General features: G+C 32.4%; 1 protein-coding gene across 1 annotated transcript in view; it reads right to left on the minus strand.

Moving 5' to 3' along the window:
• The window catches only part of LOC106878239 (ral GTPase-activating protein subunit beta), a 139,063-nt gene that overhangs the window by 104,629 nt on the left and 19,875 nt on the right, over positions 1-14,559 (minus strand). Inside the window, exon 6 of the mRNA XM_052966776.1 lies at positions 4,606-4,626. Within this exon, the coding sequence (XP_052822736.1) occupies positions 4,606-4,626 (21 nt within the window). The remainder of the gene's footprint in view (positions 1-4,605; positions 4,627-14,559) is intronic.

Consider the following 14,559-nt stretch of genomic DNA (forward strand, 5'->3'; position numbering starts at 1 on the left):
AATACAAGAGTTTTGTTTCCAATTGAGAACAATTAATAACACAACAGATTTATGGTGCATGAGTGAAGGAGATGAACCTGAAAAATAATAAATAGGAGTATAGAAATTCCACTTTTTTTAAAATTTATAGTTGAGGTGTTACTGCTTTAAGAATATACAGAATGATAAATGAAGAATGCAAAATACAACATTTGGTTGCTCACTTTCCAAACTGTAGAAATATTTTTGATTATGAAAACTACTAATTGAAGAATAGCTATTAAATACTACTGTTTAAATATTAGACCACTATTTATAAATATTTCTTTGCTAAATAAAAGATGTGCTTGAATATGTGTGTTTCTGTGAGGTTATGTATATGTATATACACACACAGATGTCACTACAAACACACACACACACATCAAAATTACTTTCACTCAAATGCTAATAGAATATATTCAGAATAACTCAATTCCCCACAGAAATAAATCTTTTCCAACCCAAACGTTTCCAATTTATATGAAACACTTGATTCTAATTATGCCTTCTAAAAACTCAAATACCAATAATTTTGACACTGCTTGCTGAACTTATTCCTTTTCCTTACAAGTAACAGTAAAAATGTTGTCAAAATTATACCATCACTACTGCACAATTTTCTGTTTGTTCATCCCCAAGAATAGTTGAAGCCTACTGACATCAACACATTCTACTTTGCTTTGCATCAGTCCAAACTTGATACTCAGGTACTTGAGGTCAAAGCTGATACAGCTTTATTTGTGATTATTTTTCTTTCTTGGTCTAATCTCTTCATTTAAAAATATTTTACAGCTTTTTCTTTCATTACAATACATGAATAGTTTATATTTATGTGGTTTTATTACATGACTGGTGTAACTACTCCCATCTGAACACGGATGAGCTAAATTCATTTCTAGTCATCATATAATTTGCCATGCAAATCAATTTCTGCATAATTTTAACAGTATATTAAGCACTGACAACTACCTTCAATGCTTCAAAAAAAAATAATATGAGTTTCCATTAAGATATTTATAAAAGAACAATAATAATAATTTGCAATGTCTGTTTAGCAATTAAGATCTAAGCACCTTTGACAGAGGTAACACATACTTCACATAACCGAACTAAATGTTAGGTTTACACTTCAGAATGAAAAGGATACATCTGTTCTAGGCAGTAATTACCATTACAGTTTTACAAAACCCAAATATACTTTACATCAGATATTAGCCACACATCTAGATTGGTGTACTAAGTCACATTCTAGACCATGTCCAAAAAAACTGCTATCCTTCTGATAATCAAATCTGCACTCAACCAACATTATACAACCAGTAGCTCTCTATTGGGTTATATAGTTATCTCTGGCCTCCAACTTCTGTTATAATGACTATACTCTTCTAAATCTATTTGACATTCTTTATACTGAAATATATTGTTGAAAATATTCAACATAGCTAACAAAGAAGCCTTTTGTTAAATGCTGAGCTGGCATTTCTTAAAAGATCAAGTACTTTAAACATATTAAAAGCAACACAACTACTTGATATTGAACTTGCATTTCTTCTAAGAGAATTAACAAATTTTCTTTTTAATCAATAAATATTGTTTCCATAAAGTAAATATTTTCCATTTGTAAACATGCCATGAATTTTGTTACATGAATCCAATATAACAATTTCACATAATCTTCTGTAGAAAACATTCTGAGCAAGATAACAGTTCTGGGTAACCTTTGAATATCTAAAAGCCAAGCAGCTGAAATCAATCTCATATTAATGACATCAAATAGACAAAAATTCATTGTTGTTTCTACAACAGAACTATGTATTTATTATTTTTAATTCTACTGATTCAATATATATATATATATATTTAATTTTCTCTTTGAATTAGTTTTATTTCATAGTGGCACCCCAGCATAGCCATGACTAGATGGCTGAAACCAGTAAAAGAATGAAGAAACAGGTGAAATTTTGTTAATATCATTGATGTTTGTAATAATTCTATAACAAGACAAGTTATTATTGGTTTTCTCAAATGGAAACATAAGAATGTTTGAAATTATAGAGAGAGACCATAGAGTTTCACATACTTTAAGTTAGAAAGACTGGTTGCAATTTAGAGGATGTAAAACTCTTTAATTTCACTTCTGTCAAATCTTCATAGAAGGATTCTCGCCAAAATGTTGCATTTTCCCTTCCCAAAAGCAAGTTCACAGTACTTGTTTTGTTGATTTTACTAAATAATACAAGTCTTGCTAACACAGACCAACACCAGTCTCTTGGGTGAGTGAGTGAGTGAGAGAGTGTGTGTGTGTGTGTGTGTGTGTGAGAGAGAAAGAGAGAGAGAGAGAGAGAGAAATGAATAGAAATGGCTTTTCTGATAATTTTTCCACTTTAAATAATTAAATACTTGTAAGATATTAGGTGTTTTAAACACCTAATATTTTATAAACATCTAATAATTAAAGTGGAAAAATTAACAGACAAATCATTTCCATTCATTTTTTTAAATATATAATACTGTACCAAGGACTTTCTATCTCTTATTCTACTACTACTACTACTACTACTACTACTACTACTACTACTACTACTACTACACACACACAGAGTAATTTTTAACCACTCAAACATCAACACAGTAGACATCTCTGAGACTTTTTCAATGCTTACTTTTTCCCAGATGTAATAAGTACAAGCATATATTTATAAAACATAGTAACATTGTATATGTAGTCAATTCCAGTCTAATTCCAATATGGCAGTCACAGATATCTACTTCAGATTAACTAAAATATATAGTGCTATGTGCTTTGATCATGGGACTGGATTTTTTTCAACTTACATTCTGAGGCTTAGTGCCATGTTAATGCATATAAAAATAATATACAAGCTTCCTGGGACCCAAGGACCAGTTCACAGTTCTGGTTTGATGGCATTTAGCAGAGAAAAAATAAATCTTGCCCATGTTATAAGGTTAGCTTATTGTTAGGAGCATTTTCAGCTGATCACTGATACCTAATCTTGATATCTAAGTGATCAGGAATGAAGGTGCATGGCCTGGTGGTTAGGGTGCTTGGTCCACAATCAAAAGATCATGGGTTCAATTCCCAGACTAAGCAGTACATTGTGATCTTGAACAAGGCACTTTATTTTACATTGTTCCAGTCAATGCAGCTATAAATGTGTACCAGTCAGATACTGGGACAGCTCCTTCTCTCCCTCCTCTCTCTATTACATTCTCCTCCCTATTGCACTTTGTCTCTCTCTTCTCTCTTGCATTCTGTCTTCCCTCTTGCATTCTGTCTGTCTCTCTCTCTCTCTCTCTCTCTCAAACTGTCACATCCTGGCCGTGCCACTGAATCAAGGGTGAGGAGGTGGGAGCAAAGGGGATGCCTACATCAGTTTGCAACTACATAAGCACCTAAAACAATTAACGAAAGCAGGGTACACATTGCCAATCCACACAAGTGACAGCTAGCTGTGTTGTGCCATAAGTGACTAGAACACAGAATCAAATAGATATATTGGATATGAATCTATGCACAATTGATCTAATACCATATTCATTGATATTTTACTTTCTCGATGTGAACTTGCTCAATTATCATGTTAAATTCTAATAAGCCAATGCCTTTATATAATTTCAATAAATCAACCACCTCTTGAAAATTCACATCATTACTAACTCAATATCGCAACAACTTAAATCTATTAATAATTGAAACAAACCACAATAATGTCAGCCATTAAAATTCAATGAAGAATATTAATTTCCTGAAAATATCATTATTTTTATTATATTTTATCTTATTTTACTTAAATTATTTTCAGAAAATTTTTGAGTGTTTAAAATTTCTGTTTGAATGTTAATTTGATAACTTAAGTAAAAAAAAAAAATCAATTTGATCCCTTAGTATTTAAATGGGGCATAACTAACTCAAATATTCTATCCATTTTATGTGCAAACTGACCAGATCTGATCTCTCACACCTACCCTACAATGTCATTCTAAAAATAAACAACCACATCATTGAAATCTTTAAGCTACAAGATAAGGCATGATTAATTCAAAACAATGTGAATAGATAAGTATTACATTTGACAGAGTAATGTGAATGCTAAAGGATTAATTTTTAAAAAAATAATAATAAATTCCATTTTTCTGTCTCTCATAATTGATATTTATTTGCAATGTGATCATTTCAGTGATGATACCATTATTTTACCAAATAGCCCAGTGTTAAAGAGAAGAGAAAAAGACTAATGAAAGAAAATGCATATTTTTAGTTGCTGTGATCAATATTTGAGATATGAGGGAAGGGTCAGTGAAGCAAGGCAAGCTGGAGGAGTGGGGGTCATATTACAACACCAACAATAAGAAATACAACTATGCCATAAAAGAAACAAAAAATGGGCCGGAGGGGGGGGGAATGCCATCAATAACAACACCAACAACAATAACAACAACATCAGTTAAAAATGAGAAAGAAGCAAAAAAAAAAATGTTTGAGTGAGAGACACAAAAATAAAGATTGATAGACAAAAAGACAAGTCTAAAAGGAAAAAAATGAGTTTTAGTCAAGACACTTACGTGAGCTCAGTCCAATGTCATCTGCATACAAAAACAGTGCATGCTATAAGAACATCATAATTATTGTCATAATAATTGTTATTATTATTATTATTATTAACAAGTAATTAGGTTTTCAATACACTAATAAAATCTAAATTATTTCTATTCTACTTTATTGGTGCCTCTCATAGCAAAAATAGAACAAGGAAAAATATTAAAAAAATTAAAACTCCAAAATTCCTCTGTGTGTATGTGTGTGTGTGTGTGTGTGTGTTGTTTTAGTCTGTTACATTAGTTAATATTTTGTTCTTTTACACTAAAAATTAAAAAAAGAAATGAACCTTAATAAAAATTTAAAAGTTCAGTATTATAAATATCTTAAATTTTTAAAATTCCATATGTACCCACTTTCCAAGAACAGAGTAAGACTAGATGAAGGCTGAATAATAAATCTATATAATTATGTGCTGTTTGTTACACTTGGATCATGCATGCAAAACAGGGTTTTAGATTTTAATTGTTTAAAAAAAAATGTGTCTAGTCTGAAGGTCAATTTTCTTATTGTTCTTATTTTTCCGTTTTCCATTGGTAATAATATCTATCATGAGATATATTATTGGTAATAATGATTTATGAAGAAGTTATATGATGCAACATCATCATCTCTGTTCACTGTGTATGTATGTATGTGTGTTTACACACCGATTCAATTTGAACATACATAAATCTCAATATTTAAAAAAGAAGAACAGAAGGCAATTTTGAAGACTTTTTTTTTACCTAATAATGGGATGGGTATAAAAAGTATTAATATTATAAAACAAATTAAACATGCCATTGGCAGAGGGAGGTAAACAACAAAACAAAATGTTTTCTGCAGCATTAAAAAGAAATTAAAATATATATATTTTTTTTAAATATTCAAAATTGTATAATTTCTCAAAAGAACAAACCACTACAATTTAGACAGTAAGTAGTTTAGTAAACTAAGCAGAACAAACAACTATATGTAAATGTGTGTGTGTGTGTGTGTGTGTGTGTGTGTGTGTGTGTGTGTGTGTGTACGTACACACACACACACAAATGTATTTGTATGAAACAATGTTTCAGATTAAAATAGCATGCTGAGCATCAGAAATTACACAAAATATCTAACACAAGTGTGTGTGTGTGTGTATTATTCCATGTATGAAGCTGCTTTGGTTGGTGTGCTATAAAAATTATTTTTTAATCTGATTCATTTCAATAAAACGATGACTGATATTTTAATAAACCAGTTTAATTTTTCACAAAATGATAATTTTTTTTCTTCCTTTTCATGATGAGAGCAATGAAAGACGAATCTCTATTCAGTGAAATAATTCATAGCTAAAACTAATCTATTTTCATACATAGATTTCCATGTTCTATGTTTGAATTTAATTTTTCTAAGCTAGCAGCATTGAAGAAATAGATTAACTCTTGTATTACCATATTTCTGTTGAAATGTACAGTTATTGTTTCAGTTATTTTTGAAAATGATAAAGAATTTATTAAAACACATTTTATCATTATTAAGCTGGTGTTTGAAACACAGATTAGCATGAAATTTTGATGGAAATTTTTAAAATCATTTTAAAACAGGAATTGTATCATAAAACAAGTGGCAGTTTCAGGCAGCTGCTATCAAAAGGATTAAATAAAAATTTGGATATTAGGTTATTGTTGAAGCAAATGTTTTTAACAAGGATTCATGTAACAAAGAAATGTATGTGAAAATTATTGTTAATTACACAGATTAAAACAATACAAATTATATCCCTTGAACAGAGACAACTGCCTTTCCTTCGATTATTATCTTCATGATATCAGACTCCACTGTTAAACATTGCACTAAATATTTTACCCAGTCCTTCATAAAACTGCATCTTCTGCAAGACCCCCAAATACCCAGGGGTTTTAAAACTTGTTCTGCAATGCATGAAAACTTAAAACATTTCTATGAGTAATAAGTAAAAAAATAAAAAAAGGAGGGGAGGATGTAGAATGAAATATGAAATACCAGTAAATATGTATGAATTTGTGTGGTTTCCATGTGATCTAAGTTATTGATTATAAACAATTTTTCAGCAAGCAAATTATTATATACTGACATATAAAAACCACAAAATTTACACTATAATGAAGAAATAGGAAAAACATCAAATTCATTAGTATCGACTTGTCTCTTTTACAATTCAGTCACAGTTTTAAACCCTTTGATCTAAGTCACAGTACTGTAGGTATTCTTCCCAAAGGTGAAAGGACTCTGGAAATTATTCTCAAATTTAACTTAAAATTTAATAACTAGAACTCAAATTTAATAAATCCAATGATGAAGAATTTCATCATCTACAAGCAGAATCATTGAATATAACCAAATATATACAGATGCTTGGAGATTGACTGATTGACAGATAAAACTCACCACTGTGCTAAATTTACACATTTAATTGATAGAAACAAACGGTAATATTTTTGTAGTTAGTATGAGGAAAGCAAGACTCATCTTATTGTCCTGTTACAGACAATAACTTTAAATATATATTTCTCATACAACATACGTAATATATAAGCCACATGCATACATATTATGTATGCTGTGTGAGAAATATATCTTCTTAACCACTTTGCTGCAGAAAGAAAACAAAATCTAGCAGTAACTGTTAATGACTTTCAGAAAAGAAGGGAGACAATTTCAAGAAATTAGACCTAATTTCTCAAAAGTTAAATTACATGCTTAGGGAAATGAAAGTTTGATCTTTATTTGCAGACTAAGGACAACTAGGGAGGTGTTTCAGACTATTAAAGCTCATCAGTATTTTAAATTTCATCCACTTACTTTCTAAATTGCCTTGCCTTAGGCCTTCAACTCCTGGTGGAGTCACAGAGATACCTTTGTAATAAACAACATGTCTTGGGTAATTTTAACTTGGTAGAGTTCATTCCTCACCAAGTCTGCCTACAATTGATTTCTTCCAGAAAGAGAAGAATTGACCATAGTATAGAACTGGTATTGTATTTATTAACCCCAAAAGGAAGTAGTTTAGCATATGAAGTGCATGCACAGAATATGTATAATTCCTAGTAGTATTATTTTCTGCATTTTGTGTCTATTTATAAGTCCCAGGATTTGAGTTATGTAATTATCTAAATGATTTTTTTTAATCATTGCTGAGGCAGGTACCTATTATTATCATTATTAATGGGGAAGATCTGGCATTTCATCTCTTTAAACTTCAGTTGAATTTGTCTTTCATTCCTCTATGGTCAATGAAGTAAGTAGAAACCAAATACTAGGTTGATTAAATTGACTAAATTCTATTCAACAAATTCATGGCTTGTACCAATATCAAAAAAACTTTATTACTGTTATACAAAAACAAATACATATTAATTTAGTTAGCAGAGATGTTTGGTGACAAGGCTCCTCAAATCTCAAGAATCTTGAATTTTTGCAAAATACAAGATGGGGATTCCTTGCAGGATGACAATATGCTTTTCAATTCCAATAATATTCAGCTCTTATGTAGCAGTTTGGACATTAAGCTGAGTGTGCCAATTACCACAGAAACAATTTTCCTCTTTATGTTCTACAATTTCTTCTCTCTAAGTCTTGATATTTCTCAATTTTCTCAGCTTCCTTGACATCCACTATACAATCAAATAAGATTGCAAAGTCAATGATCTTACACTGTTTGTATTCCATGATCATATCTCATCTCCTTGCTTCAATAATATGACCTACGTCTATGGAGGAATTCCATAAAACCAAATAATCATTGTTTACCATGAGAGCCTCTGACTTGTGTTCACAAAACTTTTCTGTTACTTCAAATCCACAAACTCGGCTAATATCTCAATGCACTTATTTACCAACACAATCATGCTTGTATTTATACTCTTTTTGTGCTTGCTTACTCCCTCTCCTTAAAAGATGATTAATACTTTAATTCTCTTTTCCACATACTCTGAATTTACTATCTGGCTAAGTTTTATTAATGTTTATTTTTATCAAGTTTGTTCTTATAGCTTGTTCTTTAGAGGCTATAAATAGTAATTCAGTTTCTTGTTTCAGGCTCCATCTCATGGCCCTAACCATCATCCTTCATTTACACCATCCTCACTTTGTTACATGAACTGGTTAAGTAGTTCTTTCTTTCTCCTATTATTCTTTTGATTCTCACAATCCTTCACCATTTTAGTGATTTCTTTGATATTTCTACTTGCAGACAATAGTCTTTCTTGACTTTGCATAACATAATTTTTCAAACCTCAAACTTCAACACTGTTGGTGTCTTTTAAATTTAACAAATTTCTGCCTCCTTCTCTTCTTGATAATCATTATGCCTTATTTCCTACTTCTATCTAATTCCAGTAACTCCTTGTCCCTTTTAAAAAATAGAAGCGGTGTATCTCAACACAATACTCCTTTTTGAGGTAAAATTATGAAGGCAATTCATATGTGGGCATGACCCATGACCTCTGTTTAGTTTTATTTTTTTTTCAAATACCCTCCTAACCTTTACCTTGTACTTTTTGAAGACTTTTTCATTTCTTTTTCTATTACCCTCCCATCCTGCAGCTACCCTAGGTACTTGAATCCCTCATTCTCTTTCTGTAATCTGATATTATCATCTTGCAATACTTTTATTCCAGATTTAATTTTTTGAGTTCTTTTCATAATTAGTACTGCACACTTATTCATGCCAAACTACATACCAATAGCCTTGCTTAAAAATCCTTACTGTTTGAATAAAATAATCAAGGCATTTTCCATTTTTGGTGTATAATCTGGATTCATCCATAGAACCTCCAATGTTTAAAAAAATTTTTACACTGAATATAGGTTATTTAATCACCATACATAGTGTATCTACATTACCCTTTCCTTGATTGAAGCTGTTGTTTCACATTTATCCCTGTTTCACATTTATCCCTTCTCAGAGGTAAGTACATGGGGATAAACATGATCAACATCCACTGGCAAGTGATAATTCTCTTCAAAACTCAAAAGTTATTAAACTTTCTTCCTTGCAACAATGGTCAATAATGGTTTGGATGGCCAACAGTACAACACAATTTAATTCAGAGAGACCAGTGAATGAAGTCCTATATAGTTACTCATCCCAAATCATCTATGATCAATTCTAACTCGTGTGACCTTTTTTACCAACACACAGTGTGGAACCTCATCTTTTCCCTGTTACTTGTCTACACCAGCTATCATCTGACCCATATAAGTTGGCCATATCAACCAACGCAGAGACAAAAGGCTATATCAAGAAGGCCAAGCTATGCAAGAAGATACTTATGACTAGTTGCTACAAAATGCTTGTGTAACATTTCCAATACCAGTTTAATCAAGGTTTATTGAAGCAACTCAATAACAATATATGTAATTACAAGCCAATGAGGGGAACCTCTACATGGTCAATTGATCTGTTAGAAACAGCAGCCAAAATTCCCTTAAATCACACATACTACCATTTCAAAAAAAGGAAGTCATATTTGGTAAAAAAAAAATTTAACCACTTAGTGAAGGAAAAGCAGAACCCATGCCTCTTAAATTTTTCAGAGCCTCTGAGACAGGTGGTAAGAAGGGAGGAAGATATCCTGAAATCAGGGCCTTTGCCTGAATGCTTGCAACAGAGCAAATGCTGCTAAAAACATTCTAATACCAGTGGTGTGATGTTAAACTGGATGTGATGTTAAATTTACTACCCAAGAACTCAGGGTACAAAAAGCTGGAACAAAAACCCCAAAGGGAGTTTATAACATAAAGTAACTTGATGAGATTTGAACTCAGAGTACAGACAGTCAAAACAAATGTCATAAGGCATTTTTGTCTTCTGTTTTAACAACTCTGATAATTTGCCATTCATTTCTTAAAATTTAGTTTTTCATGCTTAATGATCATGTCAGAGTTCTAATTAAGAACAGAACAAATATCACCTTTCTTTACAGTTCAAACAATGACGATTTTTTTATTTTAGAATTCAAAAGATGAAGGACATGTTAAAAAATTTCAAAAAAGAATTTTCCAAAATTAGTAATGTTTATTGGAAATGCATCATGTGGAGAATAAATGAAACTGGAAGGAAAAAAAAAAAAAAGAATCACCATCAAACATAATAGCTGGTATCATCCTCGCTATAGTTATTAGATTTATTTTGCCCTTTAAGTTGCTAAGCTTATGCTTTCACACAAATATATGTGTAAAAATATCAAGTAACCTCTTCAGTTAAGGTTTATCCTATAAAAGGTGATTGTCAAATAAATTTCCATTAATCTTATACACTGGAGATTGATTTCAGACATAAATATGACTAGCAAGATTTTAGGATCCATTTTATGTTTTTTCAACCTGAAAACAGATCATTTCAAGCTATCATAGACAATTGTATTATGATATACTGTGAACTTTGCTTTGCTGTGTGTCAACAAAGGATAAATGCTATGTAAACAAAGGATAAAAGCATGATACAATTTAAAAGTCAGTTGCTTGACTTTTAATGATCAGATACAAGCAAATAAACACTCAGTAAAGAGCCATTCTGACTTCAAGCAAAAGATACGGAGTGGTTCACACCTATCAGCTAAAGTTGAAGTTTGTTTTGAGTCTATAGGTTCATTAAGTGGAGCGTTCCCCAGTTTCTAAGGTGATTAAGCCTTCAGCTTTTAAATCAACCATATCAAGCCCAAATATTCTATGCATTTTACATTTTAAGCTGACCAGATCTAGCCGCTCACATTGACCTTACAATAGTATTCTAATAATAAACAATCATATCATCGAAATCCAGAAGCTATGAGATAATGTAAAACAATTTAAATAAATAAGCATCAAACTTAAAAGAATAAAAAGGTAAAGACACCCTTAAGTCATGAATGACCATGGGATTTCACCTAGAAAGTTCTCCTCCAAGGCACAAGTCCAGGCAAGGTTGTTTATGGAAGACCAGCAATCACCCATGCATACCATCCTCCCCTTTCCATGTCAGCAATGTCATGCAAGGGAAAAGCAAAGGTCGATACAGCTTGGCACCTGTGATGTCTCAACTCATTTCTACAGCTGAGTGAACTGGAGCAATGTGAAATAAAGTGTCTTGCTTAAGAACACAACACAGCCCAGTCCAGGAATCAAACTCACTACCTGGTGACTGTGAGCCCAACACTCTAAGCACTGAACCATGCACCTTCAGATGGCACATGGCTAAGTGAATAACCTGAATACTAAATGGTTAAGGGGCTGAGAGTACAAGAGTAAAAATAATCCATTGTAGGGTTAACTCAACTATTGTGGCAATCACTTTTAGCGGAGGAGACTGAAGTAATATGGAAGTGACTTGCTCAAAAACACAATACACTACTGGATTCAAGAATTGAACACTTGGCCTAAAGATTCCCAGCTCAACATCCAAACAACAGCAAATGGAAACCAGCCTGGAGTCATAGACTTGGTTTAGAAAAATCTTACTTCTGTGTATAGCATTGATACATAATAGAAGGTAATACGCTAAAAATAAAATATTAATATTTTAATAATTGTTATTCATAATGTTTCAGTTAGGTATATTGCTTCAGACTTCTATCAGAGATGAAATGGGATTGTGTGATACTCATGCCTCTACCAACAATGTATAAGAAATGAGTTGATCATAAACAATAAATTTACGAGAGCTTCATGATTGCTTAAACCTCTAGAAATAACAACCAAATCACTCTTAATGGCTTAAAAGAGGTTATATTGAATAATGTAACCATGGAAATACACTATAGTCAAAAACAAGATAAAGTAGCTGAACATAATGGATAATAGGCCTGCTCAATCAGAAATGAACTGGGGCCAAACAACAATGACAATCACTAGATTCATCACCATGCACTTACCATTGCACTGTACACACAACTTAATGATAAGGATTTCTTTCAGCTACGCATAAGGCTGATGCTTTTTTTTTGTTTTGTTTCTTTTGCAGTTAACTGTGATATCTAGTATATCACTGGTACTTATTTTACTGGGTCCAGTGGGATGAAAAATAAGGCGCAGTTAATTTAATGGTGCTCAATTATTGACTGGCAATGATTTTATCTTTCCTGGAGGGATGAGAAGTTACAGACAACTCCTGCTAGATTTGAACTCAGAACATGGCCAAATACCATAAGGCAACATGTCTGACATTTCTGCAACAATGGTTCTCAACAAGGGTCCATATAAGATTTTTGGCAGTCCATGCAAGCAAAACAGTAAACTGGAGATCCACAGTAGTATTTTAAGGGTCCATGAAAAATTTTTACTTTAGATGTAAGAAACAGCTAAATTTCTTTTGCAAACGTTTTACATAGTTCTGTGCCCAGCGTCGCCTTTCTGGCACTTGTGCCCGTGACATGTATAAGGATTTTCGAGTGAGATCATTGCCAGTGCCCCTGGACTGGCTCTTGTGCGGGTGGCACATAAAATACACCATTTTGAGAGTGGCTGTTGCCAGTACCACCTGACTGGCCTTCGTGCGGGTGACACGTAAAAGCACCCACTACACTCTCTGAGTGGTTGGCGTTAGGAAAGGCATCCAGCTGTAGAAACTCTGCCAAATCAGATTGGAGCCTGGTGTAGCCATCTGGTTTCACCAGTCCTCAGTCAAATCGTCCAACCCATGCTAGCATGGAAAGCGGACGTTAAACAATGATGATGATGATGATGAACCTACACAAGTGAATTTGTCAAAAACAAAAAAAAAGGAATCTTGAAAAATGTATTTATAAAACTAGTTTTTAAATGTCAAATGGCTACAGGGGTTCACTAAAATATAAATAGTAATGAAAGGGGGTTCTAAGAATAAGGATAACAATCAAAAACTCAGCTGGCCAGCAATGTATTCTAACTGTATTCCTCCTCTCATCTGTTATCCTTGTGGTAAAAATAAAGAAATCAATTGTTGCCACTATCATCATCATCATCATCATCATCAATGTCATCAGTAGTTCACATCCTGTTAGTGCTAATGTTTGTCTTTCTTGCATCTTGGTTTGATAAAATAAGTTCTGGACATACACTGGAGTTGATTCAGCTAGGATAAAGGCTAAAGTTCCTTCCTGAGTAACATAGACTTATAAGGCAGTTTTCCTGGTTTCCATGGCATATATATGCCCCACCTGGATGGGACACCAGTCCAGCACAGGATTACTCATTTTTGCCAGCTGAGTGGACTGGAGCAACATGAAATGAAGTGCTTTGCTCGAGAACACAACGCATCACCCAGTCCAGGAATCGGAACCACATTTTTATGATCATGAGTCCAACACTCTAACCACTAAGCCATGCACCTCTACAGAGTTGATCCAAGTAACTATATATTTCTCTTGCATAATTATGACCCCCTTGTGCCAGTGCAAGAAATCATCAATATTATTATTGGTGAGGTGGTGATGGTGATGATAACAGTAATGAATGGTGAGAAGTATGTTGAGATTAAGTAGTAACATAGTGCTAAGAAGAAAAACTAAATAATCATAGAAATTTTCCTTTCAGTATCTGGACTGCAGAAAAGAGATACTGACTAAATAAGGACATTTCTATTTATTATCTTGACTAATGATTATTAAGTACTATTCCTACAAGCATAAATGTAACAACATATAAATTTTCTTATTTACATATATTTAGATGAAGTTACATCAATTTATTTGTATTCGAGATTTGAATATAAGAACATTTGTCCCTACAAATAAATTGGAAATAAAGAGAGTATTTGCACAAAGTCTTTCTGTCTGCAATACTCATATCACTAGCAGATAGTTACATCAAATACTGCCAACATCTAAACCTCAAATATTAACAGTATCACTAATAGCAACTGAGTTATTGAGAGCATGCAAAAGCTGAAATGACAAATGAGAATGAATGTGTATGATCAATAAACTTATCAATTGAAAAATATATATATGTATATA

This window comes from Octopus bimaculoides, chromosome 3 (genome assembly GCF_001194135.2).
Source record: "Octopus bimaculoides isolate UCB-OBI-ISO-001 chromosome 3, ASM119413v2, whole genome shotgun sequence".
Lineage (NCBI taxonomy): Eukaryota > Metazoa > Mollusca > Cephalopoda > Octopoda > Octopodidae > Octopus > Octopus bimaculoides.